The sequence below is a fragment of the Anastrepha ludens genome, chromosome X (assembly GCF_028408465.1).
Source record: "Anastrepha ludens isolate Willacy chromosome X, idAnaLude1.1, whole genome shotgun sequence".
Classification (NCBI taxonomy): Eukaryota; Metazoa; Arthropoda; class Insecta; order Diptera; family Tephritidae; genus Anastrepha; species Anastrepha ludens.
Genome location: NC_071503.1, coordinates 4,697,194 through 4,719,284, shown reverse-complemented (window position 1 = coordinate 4,719,284; position 22,091 = coordinate 4,697,194). Strand labels below are relative to the sequence as shown.

Sequence of the window (22,091 nt, the reverse complement as noted above, 5' to 3'; positions counted from 1 at the left end):
CTCGTGATCTTAAGGTGTCTCACGAGTAAATTCGCAACATTTTACATCATCAATTGGGCATGAGACGCGTGGCTGCTCGACTCGTTCCAAGAGAGTTGAAATTCTTAAAACAAAATTCATCGGAAGAAGGTGGCTGAAGACATGCTTGAGCATGTGAATTCGGACCCAACGTTTATCCAGCGCATCATAACAGGCGATCAGACGTGGGTATTTGAAATACAAACCATTCAACAGGCGGCTGAATCCAAATGAGCCGAAAGCCAGAAAAAACCACGTCAAAGTCGGCCAAAATAAATTTTGATGATTAAACAACTATTTTGCGTTTTATTGAACAATTACCGGTACTTTTTTGACAGAGTGTACATATTTTAGTCGAAGGCACCACATATGTACATACGTGTCGTGCGTGGACTATCACATATAACACATAATCTATTTTGCTCTCAGTCAAATTCGTTGCCACAACGAAACCATTGTGACAGACCTATAACACAGAATTCGGATGCTTCTGCGCGCACTTAACAACCACTATTCGCTGTGACAATATTTTCTTTGCCCCATACCCACATAAAAAAACAGGCATACACCAAATTCGGTAAATTTGTATGTATATATACCTATATGGCGAAGATAGCAATTTTTTCGAGTGGTCGTCAATGATTTCAACGCGAATTTGTTATATATGATAACATTCGCGTATAAGCAAAAACATACATTTATGTATGTATATTGTTTATGCTTTTTGAATTCCATCATGTTAAAATCAGCCAGTGGTGTTCATGACGAATTACTTGTGCAAAGAAAATTAGAGACGTAAATAAAGGGCGAAACTATTAAATATTCCTTGGCGATGAGAAAAAAGTATCCGTAACTGTAATAACAAAGGGTTTTAGATTGTTATTAATTGCAAATGGAGAAATTTCTCGGACAGAAGTATAAAAGTACATTTCGTGTTTTATTGATGTCTTGTAGATACAAATTCTACATGCAAACATCATCAGCAGCAATTTACGAGATGAACAGCGTAGTCTGCATAGTATCTCAAACATGATATCATCATTTATGAATCTGATTTTAACCAAGCAAATTGCATTTGCAAGATGCCAGCATTGGTAACAAACTACTCTGGCCAATGATGTACTTTTGCTTGTGTTGCGGTGATGTGCAATCAGCGCTACGTTGTATGTAAATCCAGGTAAGCAATATTCCAATCAAATAATATTTCCTTCTATTTGCAGCAAGGGCTATGAAGATTTCATACAAGTACTTAAACAAAAGATTCAATTCAATTGGAAGGTCCCTTCAGACTATATTATTGGAAAAAGACCTGTTGCTGGCATAGCTACTGAAGAGCTAGTGAACAAAGCGATGCTATCAAAATGTTCGACTTTGCTTAGGTAAGCGCCAAACTAATTTAAGAGAAAGATATATACACATGTATTTTCGATATATTTTTTCATTTTGTAATCACTTTATAGATACAAAGCCAATTTACTTGACATTATTCTTTCTCAAGTTGTATAACAAAGTTTAAAAGGACTCCCTGCGTGAAAGTTTGACATTATGACAGTAGATTTCAAGGAAGGTATGCAATGTAAAATCATTTATACTGAACTTTGAAGCTTGTACTTATTACATACGTATACATGCTTTTCCCTGAAGGCAATTGCATTTAGTGAAACGCAAGTCATATCCACCTTTATTTTACTCGTGTACTTGCTTCATCATATTATCATGAGCAGAATCATAAATTTGCATTGGCATAATACGTTGAGGTATGCCAGTGAGTGCGGACGTGTTTTTTTTCGCTCCACAGTTATCGTACTTACTAAGCTGTAATTGTATATTTCAACAGTTTATAATTTGAAAATTTGTGTGTATGTGACAGTGGATCTGTTTTTTTAAAAAGCTATTTGAATAAAATCATGAAATGCCTTGTTTGTGTGAGCTAAAGGTTGATCGCAACTCAGCCAAAATTCAATGTGCCCGGTGCAGTGAACTTTTTCATTTGGGCAGTGCGTGCATTTCTGCTGCTTGTGTGGAATTTCTAATCAGCTGTAATCAAAAACTCTTCTCTGTAAATTTTACTGCTATCCGTCGGTGCTCTATCCGTTCTCCTCCTCCACGTCTGTTCACTTTGAAAGGAAGAATGCAAGTGACGTTTGCTGCTAATAATGCTGCTAATCATACATTACATCTTCCCCTTTTTATTTCTAAAATCTAATGATTGGTAACAATCAATTGGTTTTGCACGGCGTTCGCTCCTGCGTAAGGAATCAGATATCGCTAATTGATTGTCACCACTTACAATTACATCTTCATGTTTTTCGATTTCTTTGTTTTTATAAAAATCATCCTGAATACAACTTTCACAATCATGCTGAGATCTCACATTTTCCTTTAAATTTACAAATTTTTTTGAAGTTTTCTTTTTTCGTATTTGGTTTACATGAATATAACGAATATGATTATTTACTCTTATTAAGTACCTTAAGTTAGATATCTTTTTTTCAATGACAGCAGGTATCCATTTAACAAATTCTTTGAAATGGTTTAAATAATATACTATTTCCCCTACTTTATAATCATGATTTGCTCTTTTTACTTTGGATTGTGTATTATTCTTATTTGATTTACAATTTCTTTTGTTAGTGTTCTTAAGCTTAAGTTTTTTTCACTTTTCAACAAATCTAATACAATTCTAGGCTTGTATGCGAACAACATTGCTGAAGGTGACTGACCGGTTGCTGTAGTTGGTGTATTACGATAGTAAAGCAAGAACTTTTTTACTTTTTGTTCCATGGATAGTGAACTTTCTTTACTCAAGCAATATTTTTTGAAAACTGCTTTTATCGTACGAACACAGCGTTCCGCTAATCCGTTTGACTCTGGATGATACGGTGGACTCTTACACACATTAATACCATTGTTTCTACAAAACTAAATGAATTCTCTACTTTGAAATGGTGGACCATTATCACTAACTATATTTTTAGGATAACCAAAGTATTCAAATACACTGACTAATTGATCTATGACGCGTGATGCTATGGTAGTACTCATCATTTTTATTTCACAAAATTTCGTAAATGAGTCTACTGAAGCGTTTTTCAGTAAGAGCGCTTCAACTTTTTTTTTGAATAAAACACAAACGGTTTGACTTTTTTAACTATTTTTTTTTTTTATTATCGAGTTTGAATATATAACTTTTCTAATTTTTGCCGTTCTCTATTAAACTCCAATCTCAACTTTCGACCGTTCTTTATTAAACTCCAATCTCAACTAAAAACTATATTCTTACAATCTACCCTAAATCCCTACTTGCGGTGTAGCTATTGAGTTTGTGTTGGTGTAGTTGCGCCGGCAGCTTTGTTTGTATGTTGGTACGAATGCATTCTCAGCTGCATTCCTCAAGCTGCCAAAAGTCACGTACGTAAATTGATGATCAGCTTGACCGCTGTAAGATTTGTTTATTTGCAAAATCCAAAAGACGGGCAGGCGTAGGAGTAAGCTGTGCGATCTAATTACGAACAGCCAGTAGCGTGGGAGTGATTCAAGGGAATCATCAAATCTCTGTTTTAGCTTTGCAAGTGTGCAATGCGCTAACTTATACATTTAAGTATGAAATTCGATTTCTTTTGCATGACCACCGCGTGCACGTTTTACGAAGTCCAATCGTTGAACCCAATTTTCGACCACTCTTTTGCATAAATCGGGCGAAATTCCAGCAATTTCGCGTTCAATATTGGCTCTGAGCTCACAAATCGTCGCCGGCTTGTTACTGTAGACCAATGACTTCACATAACCCCAAAGAAAATAGTCTAGAGGCGTCAAATCACACGAGCGCGGCGGCCATTCGACCGGTTCATTTCTGGAAATAATGCGCTCATCGAACTTACTCTTCAACAAATCAATTGTAGCGTGTGCTGTGTGGCTTGTGGCCCCGTCCTGTTGAAACCACATGTCGTCTAAGTCCTTACCATTCAATTGCGGCCAAAAATAATCGTTTATCATGTCGCGGTATCGATTTCTATTCACATTAACGTGGCGATCGTTCTCGTCAACGAAAAAATATGGGCCAATTACGCCGCCGGCATGTAAACCGCACCAAACAGTGATTTTTTCGGGATGCAACGGTGCCTCATGAATCACGTGTGGATTGCTTTCTGCCCAGTAGCGCATATTTTGCTTGTTGACAAAGCCATTGAGCCAAAAGTGAGCTTCATCACTGAAGATGATTTTTTGGAAAATTTATAAATTTTCATAAAAAATTTGCACGATTTGCAATCGTTGCTCAAGTGTGTAGCGTTCCATGATGAAATGTATACTAATGAAGTTTACAAATGACAAGCGAAAAATAAAAAATATTGCGTCGTTCGCCCTCCCTATATGAAAAAAGTTGAAGCGCACCTATTGAAAAACGCCTTATTAAGAAAAATTTTTTCCTGCGAAATCAAAAAAGTCAATATGGATTCTCTCAAATGGAAATTCAGATTTTTTCCAAAGTGTTTCTGTTTTGAGTTTATTTGGAGTTCTAGTTTGTTGACATACTTGGCAATTGCTAACATATTTCTCGATGTCTTTATCGCAATTATTCCACCAAACATAAGATCTTGCTACCATTTTCATACGAATAATGCCCATGTGACTCTCATGAAGCATTTTCAACATACGATTTCGCAAACATTCTGGAATAATTACTCTTGAAAAGTAGAACAGACAATTGTCTTCAATTGACAATCTGGATCTATTAGCAAAATATTTTTTATATCTGTCTTCAACTTTAATTGGCCATTTGTTTTAACGAAATAATAAATTGTTGACAAAATTGGATCAACCTTTGTTTCATTGGCTATTTCTTTTAAATTGAAAGGTAATTCATTGAAAACATTTAAAAAATTAATTGAAATATTTTTTATTTCCGCTTTTTCATTTTCCAATGGTAAACGAGACAATGCATCTACATGAGACATTTGCTTAGCACTTTTATGTTTAATTTCATATTGATACATAGACAATTCAACCGACCATCGCTGCAAACGTGCCACTGCCACCGCACTATTTAACTTTTTTGTGCTGAAAATTTCTTTAATTACTGAGTTATCTGTAAAAATGGTGAATGGCTGCCCAAACAAATACTTATGAAACTTTCGTACAGCAAAAATAATTGCTAATCCTTCACGGTGAACTTGTGAATAATTTTGCTCTGCCGGTGACAGTGTGGATGGAGCAAACATGACCGGCTTCTCAATACCATTTACGATATGTGAGAGAACTGCACCCACGCCGTAAGGACTTGCGTCAGTTGATACAACAATAGGTTTCTTAGGGTCATAAAGTTCTAATAAATTATTTTCAACAATGAACTGTTTACTTTTTTCAAAAACCCTTTGACATTCTTCACTCCAGTGAAAAGGAGTTTCTTTTTGCAGCAGTCGATATAAGACATTTAGTTCAGCGGACATGTTTGGAACGAATTTCCTATAATAATTTATCAGACCCAAGTACGACTGTAGTTGTTGCAAATTTGTTGGTGCTGGGGCACTTACAATGGCCTTGACTCTATTTGGATTCGGTTTGACCCCACCATCTGTTAAGCAATGGCCCAAATATTCAACAGATGTTTTAAAGAAACGACATTTTTCAATATTAATTTTAACATTGAATTTTGACAGACGATCGCAGACTCTGTAAACATTTTCAATGGCTTGTTGTTGATTTAAGCCTCCAATAATTATATCGTCCTGAAAGGCTCTAACGAATTTCAAACCATTTAAAATTTGGTCCATAACAGATTGAAATATAGACGCATCGCAGTTTACTCCAAAGGTTAATCGCTTGTAAGCATACAAACCATTTTGGGTATTAACAACCAGAATTTTTTTAGAGTAATTGGATAATTTCAATTGTTGGTGTGCACCTTTTAAGTCTATAACAGAAAAATACTTGCAGTTTGCGAATTCCGCGAATATATCTTCAACCAAAGGTAAAGGATAATGAGCAAATTCGAGACATTTATTTAGCGATGCTTTTCCATCGAGACAAATCCTTATTTCCCCGTTCGGTTTCGCAACAATTACAACGGGACTTGCCCATTGGCTATATTGAACAGGCTCTAAAATTTCTTCTTTACACAAACGCTCAAGTTCTTGACCGACCTTTTCACGCAATTTAAATGGAACAGTATACGCGGCATGAAAAACTGGTGTCTTATTTTCTTGTAAAACTAAATCCACCTCAAAGTTTCTAATAACCTCATTCATTTTTTCATCGACTATATTCGGATATCTGCCTTTAATATTATCAAATATATCATTATGTTCGATGAAGCTAATTATATTGGTTTCAAACCTCTTACGCCAACCACTAAATAATTTATCCAACCATGGTCTGCCCATTAGTGGCTTGAACCTTTTTCCAATATTGACGACTGACATTTTTAGACTGACAACAACATTCCGATGGCACACTTCAGCAATTAATGATCCACATTCTAATATTTTCTGACCTGAAAAAGTTATTAAATTATTATTTGATTTGACCAATTCGACATTTTTAAATTTTTCATCAAACTCATCCTTTGAAATAATTGAAGTGCAAGCTCCACTATCCACTTCCATTTCGATAATGATTTTGTTGACATTGACAGTAACGTAGCAAGCTTCACTGGCACCGTGGATGCTGTTGATGACACAATTTATTCAATAAAGGCAAATTTAACTTTTCTTTGCACGTTGGTTCTTTTTACTCGTTGCCATAAAATGTATTAAAAGAAACACCTCTGTTCACTTTGAAAGGAAGAATGCAAGTGACGTTTGCTGCTAATAATGCTGCTAATCATACATTACAAGCTCGTGATGATCAAAGCGCATTATTTACTGATATGTCAACATGTCAACATCAAATACGCTCGCATTTATGAAATTTAATGAAAACATCTCACTGCAACAACAAGTGCCAGAATCAGTCCCGAAAATAAATCTGAAATCAGCCTACAAAGAGTTCTTACAGAAATCGCTGTTCTTCAATCCGAGAATGCTCGTGCCATAGCTGCAATTAGTTCTCTTCAAGCGGATAAGCAGTTATTGTTTTCAAAAATAATGGAAATGTGTGCAGACATTACCACGTTCCGTAACAAGCGTGATTGCGTTGACTTTTCCTGCCGGCCCAAGTTTTACTGTCAGCGCACTAGAACGAGAGTGGAGAGATGTGCGGGAATACCAATAATGTAACATTAGTAGGTGTTTTTTATATTTTTATGTTGTATATTCTATATTTATACTTCAGAACTTGTTCCATTAAATATGTTTTCAAAATGCAGCTGAAAATCTTTTTTAACTTGAACAAGAAAAGCGTAACCCATGTGTGGTTTCCGTAGGCCCCACGGAAGCATGCCCGTAATCCAAGTACGGGTTACGCGGAACGGAACGTGGTAAAGAAATCCAAAAACATCAAACGGATCATGTCTCCTCTGCCCTTGTTCAACTTAGCGCTGAGGTGAAAGACCTTCGTGTTTGTGTTCTTGCTTGTAAGTGTCAAGCAAAGAAAGCCTAAAATGCGAAAGCCAAAGCAAAGAAACGAGACTCTATTACCAATGCCTGCTGTTTCGACGGCTGTAAACTTGCTTACACAACCTCCTGTTGATGCTGTCGCTAACAACTCTCACTCCGTTGATGTAATTGCATCGGATCGCTACTGCCCTGGCAGAATCGACTGAAAAGTGTAATGCAGATGTTGCTATGCAAGAGCGATCGACTGCTTAAACTAGCCATATGTACTACGTAAATGCTGCTTATGCAGCGGTGCTGATGCTGTTAATGGTGCTACTGCTAATACGGTTTCTTTGCCTCTTTTTCTGCTGCGAAAATTACTCCTATTGCTCAAAAGGGCAATGGTAAAATTGACAATCATCCCAGGGTGAAATTAAAAGGCATAGCAGTAATACGAGAAGTGAATTGAATGTCGCTCGTCGCGTAAAATTGCTTCACCTTTCATTTTTTTCGAATTCTTTCACTACTGATAGCATCGTATCATACGTTTCGAAACACGTATATTGACTCAACTTTGATTTCTTGCCATATGCTTGTTAAAAAAGATATTGATGTTAAAACACTAAAGCGAATTAATTTTAAGCTAAGCATCCCGGCATTACGTTGATATTATATATTTCTGAACTCAGCATTATGGCCTACTGATGCGATTGTATGCACGTTCGATTTTTTTCGGAAAGAATCTGTACCACCAATCGAAGTCTTTAAGGATTTACTTCAAAAATGGTTCCCGACTTAGAACTAAGTCTAAGGCTCTATATAATTTAGTGCTCACTAGGATTATAACATTCTTGTTTTTTAGTGAAAATGAATACTTTGATTCGAATCTTTTTAATGCACGAGTATACCGGAAAGACCGAAATTCAGGTACGCGTCCTGATACATGGGAGTTCCAATCTTTATATCTGTGCTACTTACATTCCACTAGAGAGTCCAGATAATTTGGACAAGGTGCAGTTGGAAATGTAAATAACAGTTCTTGTGTGTATTCATTCTGGCTGCAACTTCTGCGTACTTGGTGATTTAATTTTGTCCGGTTATATGTGTATGTTGACAAGAACTGTGCCTTAATTGCTAGAAACATTAACACCTTTTCGGAATCTTACTTAGTTGATAACTTTTTAAGTACGGATCTTATGCAAATAAATAACTGTGCTATTAAGCTTTCTCGAATTCTTGATCTAGTTTTCATAAACGACAATATGAATTTCATACTTAGTGAATGTCTTGATCCAATAACCTTTACTAGTAATCACCATATACCGCTTCTTATTCACTTAAAATTCTATAGCTATAGGAGACTAAGTGCTGAGATAGTTACTAAAATGTGTTACTTTAAACGATGTAATTTTGGCGTTGTTATTACTGAAATTTCGATTTTGGCTTGGGACTCACTGTTTTCTGTAGTTAATTTGTTAACTGCTATGATATTTTTACAATTAAAGTATGCAATATTTTTTGTAAATATGTACCATCGACTATTAGTAAGAGCTATAAAATTCCTTGGTGTACACTAAAATTCGAAAAGCTTTAGAATTTAAGGAACCGTTTTTTAATTTTAATTTAAACTATCTAATGCCAAAGTTTATATGGATAAATATTTGCGCTTTGCTAAAAAATTTAAGGACTTAAGTAAAGTTCTACAGTATAATTATTTGCAAGAATTTGAGGATGAAACTAAAGCGAATCCTAAGGCATTCTGGTGTTATATAAAAAATCTTCAATGGAAACTACGCTTCCTCTACCAAGGACCTGTTAGATATGTTACAGATAATACTGCCTATAAATAAAATTATATCTCGTTTTAAAACGTAATATGTGAAGTAATCACCATGGCTTATACAAACTTTTCAAAGCCTTCTATAAAGTCTGCCGCTCAAAACTAATATGTTTTGGATTTCACTCTATTGTCCATAATATTATTTTCCTCTTATTGCCTTTTCCGGTGTCCAGCAAGGAAACAACTTTGGGCCCTTTGTTCTTTGTAATTTTTATTAATGACATATCTGAATGTTTCGATTTCTCTCAGTTTATTTTGTATGCAGACGACTTAAAATTTTTTAAAACTGTACTAAGCCTGTCTAATTCCTACGGTCTTCAAACAGATCTCAACAGCATCGTGGCATGACGTGATAGGAATCTATTTCAACTAAATATCAATCAATACTCTCATGAGTCATTTTCTAAGCCAAAGCAATTAATCTCTTCATCATATTTTAATGTAATCTTTGACTCCACTTTTCAGTTTCTTAGTCATTTGAAATTAGTCTTAGCCAAATCTTCTTTCACACTTGCTTCCGATTTTACGGATTTTAACACTTTGAAGTCACTATTTACTCCACTCTTACGATCAAAGCAGGAGTATGCGGTATTTATTTGGAGGTCATATCAGCAGTGCCACATCAATAGACTCGAACGCATTCAAAAGAAATTTCTTCGTTTTGCATTCAATTCCTTCATATAATGCAAGGTGTGCATTACTAAATTTAAAACTGTTGCAAAGTAAAGGGTTTTCCAATAACCGGTGTTATTGGTGAATGGATTGCCTTATCGAGAGATGATTACCGATTTTTTATGGCCGGAATTGGATGGTATTGATCTGGACAACGTTTATTTTCCCGGCGCTACGTGCTACACAAGCAAAGAAACCATTGATCTTTTACGGGAAAAGTTTCCGAACCGTGTTATATCTCGAAGAGGCGATCACAATTGGCCACCGAGATCTTGTGATTTAACACCTTGTTACTTTTTTCTTTGGGGCAACGTGAAAGTGAAGATCTACACAAACAGCCCAGGGTCGATTCAAGACCACAAAGATAGAATTCGTGAGGCTATCGAGGACATTGGGCGCCATTTTGCAATTCGGTTATGGAAAAATTCATGAAAAGGATATTGTCCTGTAAGCGTGGTCGTGGTGGTCATTTGCCTGATGTTATTTTCCTCTATTAACGACAACCCTTCCTCTTTATAATGAAATAAACATCCGATCATTTACATATATTAAAAAAATAGCATTCGTCTTTGAGTATCAAAATAACGTCTCTTTTTGGAAAACCCTTTAGAAGAGATATACTTTCACTGTGTTTTGATTCTATAATATAAATGAAACAGTTTACTCGCCTCTATTCTATTCGTTGAGCACATTCATTTTCACATACCTCGACGAAATCTTCGCAGCAAAGATTTATTCTTCCTAGAGGGGATTAGAACTGTTTATGCCTCGAAAACACCTTTGATTAGAAGGTTGAATGAGTTTAACCAGATTTCAAGTTCTTTCGGTTTTGGTTTATCTCTATCTAAATATGAGGTGTGTTCAAAAAATAAGGCGAAGGTTTCAAATTTCGCGGGCTACGTATATTCGACTTTCGATTATTATTTGGATGGGATTGGAAATAGAATTAAGTGCTCAAAAACACTTGAAATGTTGACAGTAGCATACGGTGAGAGTACTCTGAATCAAAAAAAATTTTACAAGTGGTACAAGGACGCTTAAGTCCTGATTAGAATGTCGATCTAAATAATACAAAATTAATATTTCATTATAAAGAAAAGTTATCAAACAAATTGAATGTTATTATCCCATACATATTATAGTAAGCGGATATTCGCACTGTAAACAGAGAAACGGTGAAACATGTGGGCGCCCTTTTTAGTGGTGTATAGAAATTTTTGTGATGAACGCAATTTTAAATATATAATTTTTCTTAATTTGAATTGAAATTCTGGACTTTATTGGAAGATTCCCATATACAATAGAATTGCGCTGTTTAATGAATGAGACCTAGATGTTCAGCTTTAAAATTTCCCCCGCTCAGTTTTTTTCGATCTATGCCTGAATGTAACTTGGTGAAGAAATTAGCTTTGGTTCTGAGTAATTTTCTATTTGATTAACAAAGTTTTAACTGGTATTACGTTAATTCGAAATCTCCGGTAAAATGCATTGACGACTTTTTCTCATGTCGAATCAGAACATGTGCTGATTGCGATTTTTTCCACACTGCAGCTCGTTAGTATGGAGCAATTGAGCATTTTACGAACTATAGCGAATGCGCAACAACGTTCCACACGTGTAGCTATCTTTGAAAACGGCTCCTTTGAAACGCTTGTTTGTTTGACTAGCTTTTGAGTGTGAGCATTTTAATTAGAGTTTGTTATAGAACAGAGGTCTGCAAAGCTTACTCGTGCAAGCAGTACACTCAACACATTTCAACATACCTATTCTTAGACTTCTAAAATCAGTCCTTGTTCTGACACCAGCGAAGTAACATAAGTAGGGGGTTCGCTGGTAATTTTTTATGCTACAGTTGACATATATGAATAAAATGATTGAAAAGAATAGTGTATGATTCCAAATGCGTTTGGTGACATGCAGCGACATTACAATATATTTCATAGAGAATTTGATAATTTTAGGGGGTTCGCGCAAAAATAATTTGTTTACTGAAAAAAAAAAATTCTTATACAATAAATTTCAAGGAATCCACGAAAATGGGAAAATCATTACTTAGACACAAACTTCATTAAAAAAGACGTTGGCAAACTTAAGTACCTTAAATATTATAAATGTATTATTATCAAAGAAATTTTGAAATAATAGGACTATGAATAAGTTCGTGCGGTTTTTTTCGAAATTTGAAACTTTATTGACGTAAAATGGTTACAAATTTAATATTCAAAATATTGTCCATCGCTTACTACTACTTTTTCCCATCTTTCTGGCAATTCACGGATTCCCTTTGTGAAAAATTCGGTCGGTTTTGCCGCAATCCACGAATCGATCCATTTTTTGACTTCATCGTAATTACGGAAGTGCTGGTCAGCCAGGCCATGTTGCATCGATCGGAAGAGATAGTAATCGGATGGCGCAAGGTCTGGACTATACGGCGGGTGGGGTAGGACATCCCATTTGAGCGTTTCTAAGTATGTTTTGACCACTTGTGCAACATGTGGCCGAGCATTGTCATGTTGCAAAATAACTTTGTCGTGTCTATCGGCGTATTGCGGCCGTTTTTCTCGCAGTGCTCGGCTCAAACGCATCAATTGTCGTCGGTAGACATCCCCCGTAATCGTTTCATTCGGTTTCAGTAGCTCATAATACACAACACCCAGCTGGTCCCACCAGATACACAGCATAACCTTCAGGCCATGAATATTCTGCGCCGACGTCGATGTTGAAGCATGGCCAGGGTATCCATACGTTGCCCGACGTTTTGGATTGTCGTAATGGACCCACTTTTCATCGCCAGTCACAATTCGATGCAAAAAACCCTTTCTTTTGTGCCGTTGAAGCAGTTGTTCGCATGCCATAAAACGGCGTTCAACGTCTCTTGGCTTCAATTCATACGGCACCCAATGGCCTACCTTTCGGATCATTCCCATGGCTTTTAAACGTTTGGAAATGGTTGATTGATCAACTCCCAAAGTTTTTGCAACCTCTTCTTGCGTTTGAGCCGGATCTTGATCGAGCAATTCCTCCAATTCGGTATCCATGAACTTTGGCGGCGCACCCTCGCGTTCTTCGTCTTCCAAGCCAAAATCACCACTTTTAAAGCGTGCAAACCACTTCTGGCACGTTCGCTCAGATAGAGCATGCTCACCATAAACTTCCACCAAGATACGATGACTTTCGGCTGCTTTTTTCTTCATATTAAAATAATGAAGAAGAATTCCCCGCAAAAACACATTATTTGGCACGAAATTCGACATTTTCAAGTGTGGTAAAAATATTGTTGTTTACGCTTCAAATAAAAAACTTATACTGACGTTTGTGCCTTACGACAGTAGCTCTCCAATGAATGTTTGGAAATGTGGATCGATGGAATAATAATCAAGTTACGCCATCTGTTGTAAAACCGCACGAACTTATAAATAGACCTATTAAGTTATTGATGCTGTTGTTCAAAATATTTCTTTGCCTCCTAGGGCATTAGTTTGTCGCATAGATGAAATATGTAGGTGCATTTATTCATTATTTTATTGAAATTAACAATAAAATTAATTCATGCATTTGTGTTTGAAAACACGGATATAAATGCGACATTTTTCCATTGAGCAAAAACGAACTGTTTTCGTCAGTTATTTTCGGCAGCCCGCCATTTCGCCTATCAGCTGTTCATCATTCCATGATGTGTGAATGCTGCGAAGTTTTGAAACGAGTTCATAGGCGCACTCTCATTCAAAATGAAAGAGTTTTGTATCTTATTATCTATGATTATAGGTACGGAATCTTCTGTCTCTTTTTACCTTCGACTGGCCATATAAATGTGATTGGAACCATTGTGTAAGTAATAAGATAGAGTAACAATCACTCAATTTTTGACAGACTGGCGTATTGATGTGGTCCGTCGGGTGCAAATAAGAGGAAGGGCGAAGCATTTCAACCAAGGTGAATTTATTAAGGTGATAGCAACCAGCCAGCTGAATTTTTCGCCGTAGATATAAACAACGTTAAAATGACGTATTGTTTCTACTGGTGGTTATCTGGTGGTGTTTTATATACTGCTGCATTGAAGCTGGTTACTGACTTCAAATTATCTAATGAAGCATGGGCGAAAATGAAATGGCTGGTGAGACTACTGCTATACGATTTTTTCTGTAATTTAGGTTTTCCTCATCGCAATAAAGCTGCCGATATGGCCTGGTCAAAAACTAAATTTATGATTATGAATTAGAAAATTCGACTAGCGTACGTAAATATATAGGAAACAATCTACTAAGTCTGAACGCGTTTATACCGCAATGGCTATATTATGACTAAAAGTTATGAAATTTACTATAAAAACGTTTTATGTCATTTATTAAGAGCATGCATACTAACAGTTTGCGATTTGTCCAGAGCTTTTGTATTTGTTCGTGAAACATAATCCCTTAATTGAAGTTGCCGAATTACCACATGCACTGTTGAAAGTTGGAAGTAAATATTATAAACCAGGAAATTGTGTCTGCCAGTGAATACATTAGATCTTTTGTAGCGCGGATTGAAATTGAATGCTAATTCAGATATAGAGTACGAGTATAAGCAAGTGTGCATAATAATAATTCGAATAATAGGCATAAATAATCATTTCACGTCATACAAACTTACATATGTATAGTATATTGATACTGTACAGCGCACAGCAGAGGATAAAAGCCAAATGAATTAAATAAAATTTAAATAAAATTAAATAATTTATTTTTCAATCCATTTTGCAATGTTTAAGAACTTATGTTTTAAAACAGATTATAAAAATCATGTGGGGAATGTGGCGACTTTTTATATCGCTACAATTTCCAGCATAGTTTTTCAGCTAACTTTTCTTCAGGTGGTAAATTAGCTAAACGTTTCTCTTCTTGTTTTTTTGCTAATCGCTATAAGTATGGAAAACAATCGTTGCTTTTAGTTTTAGTTTTGGCGAACGGTTCTAACGCCCATTGTAATTGTATCGAATCCTCTTAGACGGCGTTGCGCTCAAGAAGAAATATTATTTATATATATTATATTGTATACATATCACCGCATCGTAAATGCTGGAATCTTCAAAGCAATTTATTCAGGCCCACAAATTAATAAATTAATCGAAAGTACTAAGCAATTTAAACGATAACAAATACATGCATGTTTTTACTTATATATGGTTGCCATCGCCTGTAATAAATTTGCCTTGCATTGCAATAAATTCTATGGGCGAAAAACAATGTCTTTGCTTCACACTCGTACACAAAAAGAAATCGACACGAAGTAAATCCGGTGCTGATCTGTCTTTACCTAAGAACTGGGCAAGCGTACAGTAAAAGTACGTGCATATATTCATGCATGCATTTGTATGCAGTCAACGATTAACCTTCGTACCGAGCAGTTGTGCCCACAATCGTTTTCTCGTTGACTTTCAATTTTCGTAGTGACAAAAAAACCCATCATCACTGAAGGGTCTTTCCCGGTAATACCGAAACCAGTGAAAACAATCAACGCAAATGATAAGAAATTTATTTTAATAAAATCAATCCATACCTCCAACCCTATTGCTAAATACAATTCCATCACAAACCAATCATAACTCTTACTCTAACGGACCCAATAAATCATTCGATTTGATAAAAAATACCAATAACAACTACAACCCAACAGATATAAGTTAAGAACTTGAAAAATACAAGTTCTAAAAAAATTTTAGTTATCGGTCCAACTGACCGCACTTTATTCACTCACAGTTCTTAAACCAAAAAGCCGCTTAAACAAGTAAACTACTTAATTTATATTAATACAAATAGTGGCGTGACTTAATTCTAGGAACTTAAATAAGCAATTTTATAATACTTGCATTATAAGCTTATTGCAGAAATCAATATGAAATTTGAGTAAGCAATTTTATAATACTGGCATTATAAGCTTATTGCAGAAATCAGTATGAAATTTGAACAAGCAATTTAATTAAAAAGAAAAAATAAAAAATATAAGAAGCAAAGAGTTTGTTAACTTGGTTTAGGTTAACTTATACACACACGTCAACTCCCCAATCTTTTTCGATAAGTAACTCTATCAATTCAACACCCAACTCTCTTTACTCAATAACGAACATAACATTGCTACAACATGCTCTTCAAAAAACGCCACATCTCTTTCATCCAACCTAAATCCAACAGAAAAACAATCTCTTACAGCTATCTCTTATGAGCACTTGGAATGTGTAGATTCAAATCTACGCAACACAGTGACTACAGACACTTATACAGACATCCCCAAAAGCCTCCACGAAGAACCCGTACAATAGGTTATTTTACTCTGAAATAACCTGAATAGTAAAATAGGTAACCATTATAAATATCGTTTATGATTCTTTATATTCTTCAATGGAATATAAAGGGGTATTTTAACAACTACATAGAATTAGAAACTTTGATAAAAGACCGTAGCCCCCACTTTATTTGTATCCAAGAAACACACCATACCCTCCTAAACAATACTCAACTTATTTTCAAACAACTTCTCCCACTTCAATCATGCTAAGCAAGGTTGTGGACTACTAGTCCATTAAAGCATCCCACATAAATTCAAATCCATTAACTCTAATCTGTCAGTAGTGCCAGTTGAAATTAATCTAAAAACTCCCATAAGAGGCACTAAAGTCGAAGACTTCATGCTTCATTCCAATTAAACAATTCTAAACCACAATAGCGCCACTCACTTTTCTACACACAAAACCTTTACGCACATAGATCTAACAATATGTTCCCTCTCGCCTCATGGTTCACCTTAGATGATCTGCCCAACAGCGAACAGAATAAAGACGCTTACAGGTACATATACACCCAAAATCCCTAAGTGCATAACTTCCAATAGCCAGGCTTTTTCGACCCATCGGACATCTCCATAGAACTCGCCAGGTACATTTCTGAGGCATTGCTCACATCGAAGTTTCCTTCACAATTCATTGACCAATCTAAAAATACTTCGCACGCGCGCCCTGCCGACTGTATAAACACTTTGGCCATTCACCGTGAACATGATATTACCTTCTATAGATAAGAATCTGTTCTTAATACAATGAAAGGAACTACACCAGGACTTGATGATATAAATTACCAAATGCTGCGTTTCACTCCTGTGATTTTTAAAGAACGTTTGATTAAATTTTACAGAGTTTTTTGAGTTTTAGCATTAATCCCCAAAGCTTTAAAACGGCTGTCATTGTTCCAATAGCAAATCCTAATTAAGATCCTGGTTCAATTGCTAACTACAGACCGATTTCCCTTATTTCGTGTGTCAGTAAAACTATGGAAAAGATAATATCGTCAAGGCTAACGTGGTTTCTGAAGGAAAAACATAAAATGTCTCCATTCCAAACTGGATTTAAGCCTGGTATAAGCGCTGCAGGGGTCTTACTCTTCCTCGACATCTCGAAAAATATATCCCTGAGAAACCACACTTCTATTCTCTCCATTAATTTCACTAAAGCTTTCAAGCAATGTAAACTTGGCCCTAAGATTTTTAACTTCATGAAGTCCTTCCTCAGCGACAGAAAATTCCGGTGAAAAATTAATAATGCTTTATCACCAATATTGAGAATGGTATCACTATTTCTCATGGCATTCGATGATGTAAGCCATCAACATAACGTAAAGTATTGCTTACAGGCCCATGACTTATACATAGCGCTCTAAATGCCATTGAAAGTTGGAGTGAATACACCGGTGCTGGCATTTCATCAGACAAATGCAAGCACCTACATATTTGCAAAAAAACATAGCTGTAAGATCTTTAATATAAGTCGCATAAATTTTAAAATTCGAAATGTAACTACAGGGTGAACGATATGAAGTGTTACCTATTCAAAACACAATAACTTTTTTGTGTGAAATTGATTTTTATTGATTTTAAAGACAAAATTCTTCAAAAATGATTACAACTTTAACATATATTCACTTTAGCTCGATGTATATGGTAAATGCTGCAAAGACACTCTTAACAAGATTAAGGTGCCTTTTAACATGGCAGGAAGGCGAAGGTTGCTTTCTATCAACTGAAGACCGCATACAATATCTACGCAGTCGCATTGTTTACAAACTATTTTGCACCAGTGAACATATTTTACATCAAGAAATTCAGCTTCTTAAACAAAGGAAAACTTGCATGTCACATAAGTCAGCACTATGCGAAATAAAAGAATTAGAGTCTGATTTGAATACGGACGCACACCCACTGAAGATTCCTGCCACCAAATTTCCACCATGGGCACTTAAAAGAAACGTGTTTGTGAATGAATTAGCTCTCCTGCGTAAAGAAATAACAAATAACTCTACGTAGCAGACACATTTTCATAGCGTAGCAAATCCATTGCAAGAGAATGGCTGGAATTTCATATACACGGATGGAGTCTCATTTGCTATAACAAACAGTAATGACGACACTGTAACCTGTGGACTCCTCCCTAACTATGCAACCATATTTGACGAGGAACTGCAGGGCATATTATCAGCTTTGTCTGTGACTAAAGGCATCAATAAAAGACACGGTGATATACAGTGACAGTCTATCTGTCTTTAAAGCTGCAAAAAGATTTCGTATTACTGTCGATTAGTTATAGCCTCCACTGTATTGGAAATATAAAAATAAACTTAAATGTTTGTTCATAAGAATATGAATAAACATACATACATTCGTATTTTTCACACTTCCTTTATTTAAACTTTACTACTTTATAAGCACTTACAATTAATTACTACAAAGACCAATGAACTATTGAATATTGTCAGGTAATCATAATTTTTTTGTAAACAAAATTTAGCAATTATTAAAAAGACCAATGAACTATTAAATATTGTGAAGAAATCATAATTTTGTTGTAAACAAAATTAAGTAATTATTAAAAAGACCAATAAACTATTTTTACAGGAATTATAAATTGAATATTGTAAATATTGTAAATTGAAATAATTAAATTAAATATTGTGAAGTAGTCAAATATTTATTATAAATAAGAAAGTTATTAGAAATAAAGATCAGTTATCAGTTATCTGTGATAAACTCAACAAAAAACAAAACCCAAGTGTTTTTTTTAAACAACCAGGTAAAAACCTGTTTTTTCGATCCTCTATACCGTTTACAGCAACTACTAATTAGTCTGTCACCAAAAGTAAACTCATCTGGGTGCCTAGCCATGCAGGTATTACAGGTAACGAATATGCCGACAAGGCAGCAAAACGTGCTTTAAATTTGTGTCTCCACTAACACATGCCATTCGAACAAAAATCCATCAAAAATATATTCTCCAAAGCCATGGGTTCACGGCAAGAATATAATTGGTCCAATTATAAACACCAATCCAAAGAAGTGAATCTTCATAGGAACGGGATCATCTTACCAACAAACACATCAACCTGGATGAATAAATATTTTATACGCCTAAGGTTAGGCCACTGCCTTCTAACACATTAATACCTTTTGAAGAATTCTCAACCACCATCATGTACTTTCTGCAACAAATCTGATCTATGTGTACGCCATATTTTGCTAAGTTGTACCGCTATCTCCCCTCTACGCACGCAATATTTTGCAAATAAAAACCGAATTGAAATTCTCTTCAATGCAACAGAAACCAACGTAAAACTCATTTTCAACTTTTTAAAACATTTGAGCATGGCGCATCTAATTTAAGATATTATAATATATAAGTATATGATAGTATGTAAATAAATATAAGTATATAATATACAATAAGTAATACTAATTATTTCACGTAATGACTTAGCCGATAGCCCTGGTAACTAGTGCTGTAAACATATTACTTTATAATTTTAATTATAATTTAATGAATAAATAATAATAATAGTACATTTGTATTTACGCACTAATGTATAATTTTTGATGCTATGACAAAATTTTGGTTCGCCTATTTTTAATTTTTGTTGGATTTTTATATATGTAAAATATTTTATTTAAATATTTATGTAACACGATCAAAGATGTGATTTAATATTGACTTATTTACATACATGTACATACATATGTATGTGGGAGTGAACGTGAGTAAGGTGGCAACCCATATTTGTGTCGCCCTGTGGCGCCACACCATCGAGAAAGATGAGAAAAGAAGTCGGCAGTCTTGCAACGACAACGTACGAGGAGAGACACAATATTCGAGTGCGCGGGTGCTGATCGGTTTCTGTCCAACATACATATATGTACTTTAATTTCAATATCTACACATTTACTTTGTAAATTAATCTTAAAATATTACCAATAAACAATATATCTTTCCCATTTTCCCACATTTTGGGGGCTCAACCTAAAAGTTTTAAAGTGTAAAGTGCTGTTTCATTAAACAACGAAACTGATAATTTCTAAAGAATAAGCATGTCTTGCCTTAATGATTTTATGTGTAGTAGCTTGCGCAGTAGCACCAAAGCCAAAATTGCTATTTTCCATAAATATATATTTGAAGAAGAAGGTGACAGAAATAACCGACGCAGACTTCGTGAGTTTTGTGGCTTTGGATACGACGAAAACAGCGACGAGTATCAGCAAAAGAAGATATACGTTAGTTCAAATTTAAGTGAACGCGACTTAGTTTCAATTTGCAACATGATGGGCATTAGCTACGATGAAGACGATGTGCTGTTGCACATATTTCGTAATTTACGACGCAACCACTTGTTCACCGAAAGAAATAACGACGTAAACGACGGAGAAAACGACGACGAAGAAGATGATAACGGCGAAAATTCTAGAGAGAATACAGCGAGTTGCGGCAAAAGGAGAAACGAAGTAGCGAACAGTAAAGTAGAGAGAAGTAACGAATGCAAAGAAGATCATGAAACGACAGACTATTACGACTTTGCGACAAATATAAGCGGAAAAAACAATGAAGAAAATGAAAACAGTAGAGCGTCGGCAAAACACATAAACATGCAAGTAAATAAATGTGTGGAAAATTCCATGACAAAATTTGCAATGACATTTCGCGATATTGAGGATTCTATTAGACGATTTGACGGTTCTAATAAGGTTCGTGTTGATTTGTGGTGCGAAGAATTTGAAGAGCAGTCTATATTAATGCAATGGGACAATCTTCAAAAATTTGTGTTTGCAAAAAAATCTTTGCGTGGTGTTGCTAAACTTTTTGTAATGAACGAAAGAGGTTTGAATTCATGGCAAGCATTGAAAAATGCGTTGATTAACAAATTTAAAGACACAACAAACAGTGCACTTTTACATAAACAACTAAGTGAGCGTAAATTAAAAGAAAATGAAAATTTGCAAGAGTATTTTTATAATATGAAAGATATTGCAAATCGTGGTAATATTGAAGACGAAGCATTAATACAATATGTTATTGATGGAATTAACGATTTGACAGTAAACAAAACGATATTGTATGGTGCAAAAAAGTTGTATGATTTCAAAGACAAACTTAAGTGTTATGAAATGATGTGTATGCAAAGCAAATCAAAAGCAAAGCAAATGGTGAAAACAAATATAAACCAATATGAACGAAAAGAAGTGCAATGCTACAACTGTGGTGGAAAAGGCCATGTATCAAGCAGTTGCAAAGATAAAGAAAAAGGGAGAAAATGTTTTAAATGCAATCGGTTCGGGCATATTTCGGCAAATTGTGATAAAAATAAAAAAGACGAAACAAATTCAAAAGCAAACACGCGTCAAATTGTACTTAAGCGCGATTTTGCTCACAAGAATGTTAAAGTTGGGGACAAATATTACGATGCATTAGTTGACACGGGTAGTAAATTTAATATTGTTACTCAAGAGGTTTATGAAAACCTTAACAAACCAAAATTAAATGCATGTAACGTTTCACTTGTTGGGTTTGGTGCAAATAGTCATGAAAATAAAATCAAACCCAGTGGGTTTTTTAAAAGAGAAATTGAGGTAGACGGTGAAACATTTTTATTGAACTTTTACGTGGTTTCGAACAATTGCATGGACATTAAAGTTGTACTTGGTGAAGAACTGTGTATGCAATCAGTAATTATTATTAACAAAGACGGTTTGATAATTAGAAAAGCGCAAACGGATACAACAATAAACGATGATGTACTTTTAAT

General features: G+C 35.1%; 1 protein-coding gene across 1 annotated transcript; it reads left to right on the top strand.

Annotated features, from left to right (window-relative positions):
- Positions 1–1,244: 1,244 nt before the first annotated feature.
- Positions 1,245–18,751, top strand: LOC128869632 (uncharacterized). The gene is made up of 2 exons (XM_054112206.1): positions 1,245–1,397; positions 17,958–18,751. The coding sequence occupies exons 1-2, from the start codon at positions 1,369–1,371 to the stop codon at positions 18,331–18,333; spliced, it is 405 nt and encodes a 134-aa protein (XP_053968181.1). The 5' UTR covers positions 1,245–1,368; the 3' UTR covers positions 18,334–18,751.
- The last annotated feature ends 3,340 nt before the right edge of the window (positions 18,752–22,091 follow it).

Bases quoted from the DNA above. Each gene is read 5' to 3' on its own strand.
- LOC128869632 (XM_054112206.1), top strand. From the start codon at position 1,369: ATGCTATCAAAATGTTCGACTTTGCTTAG. The intron at 1,398-17,957 runs GTAAGCGCCAAA...TATTCACTTTAG, and splicing joins AAATGTTCGACTTTGCTTAG to CTCGATGTATATGGTAAATG.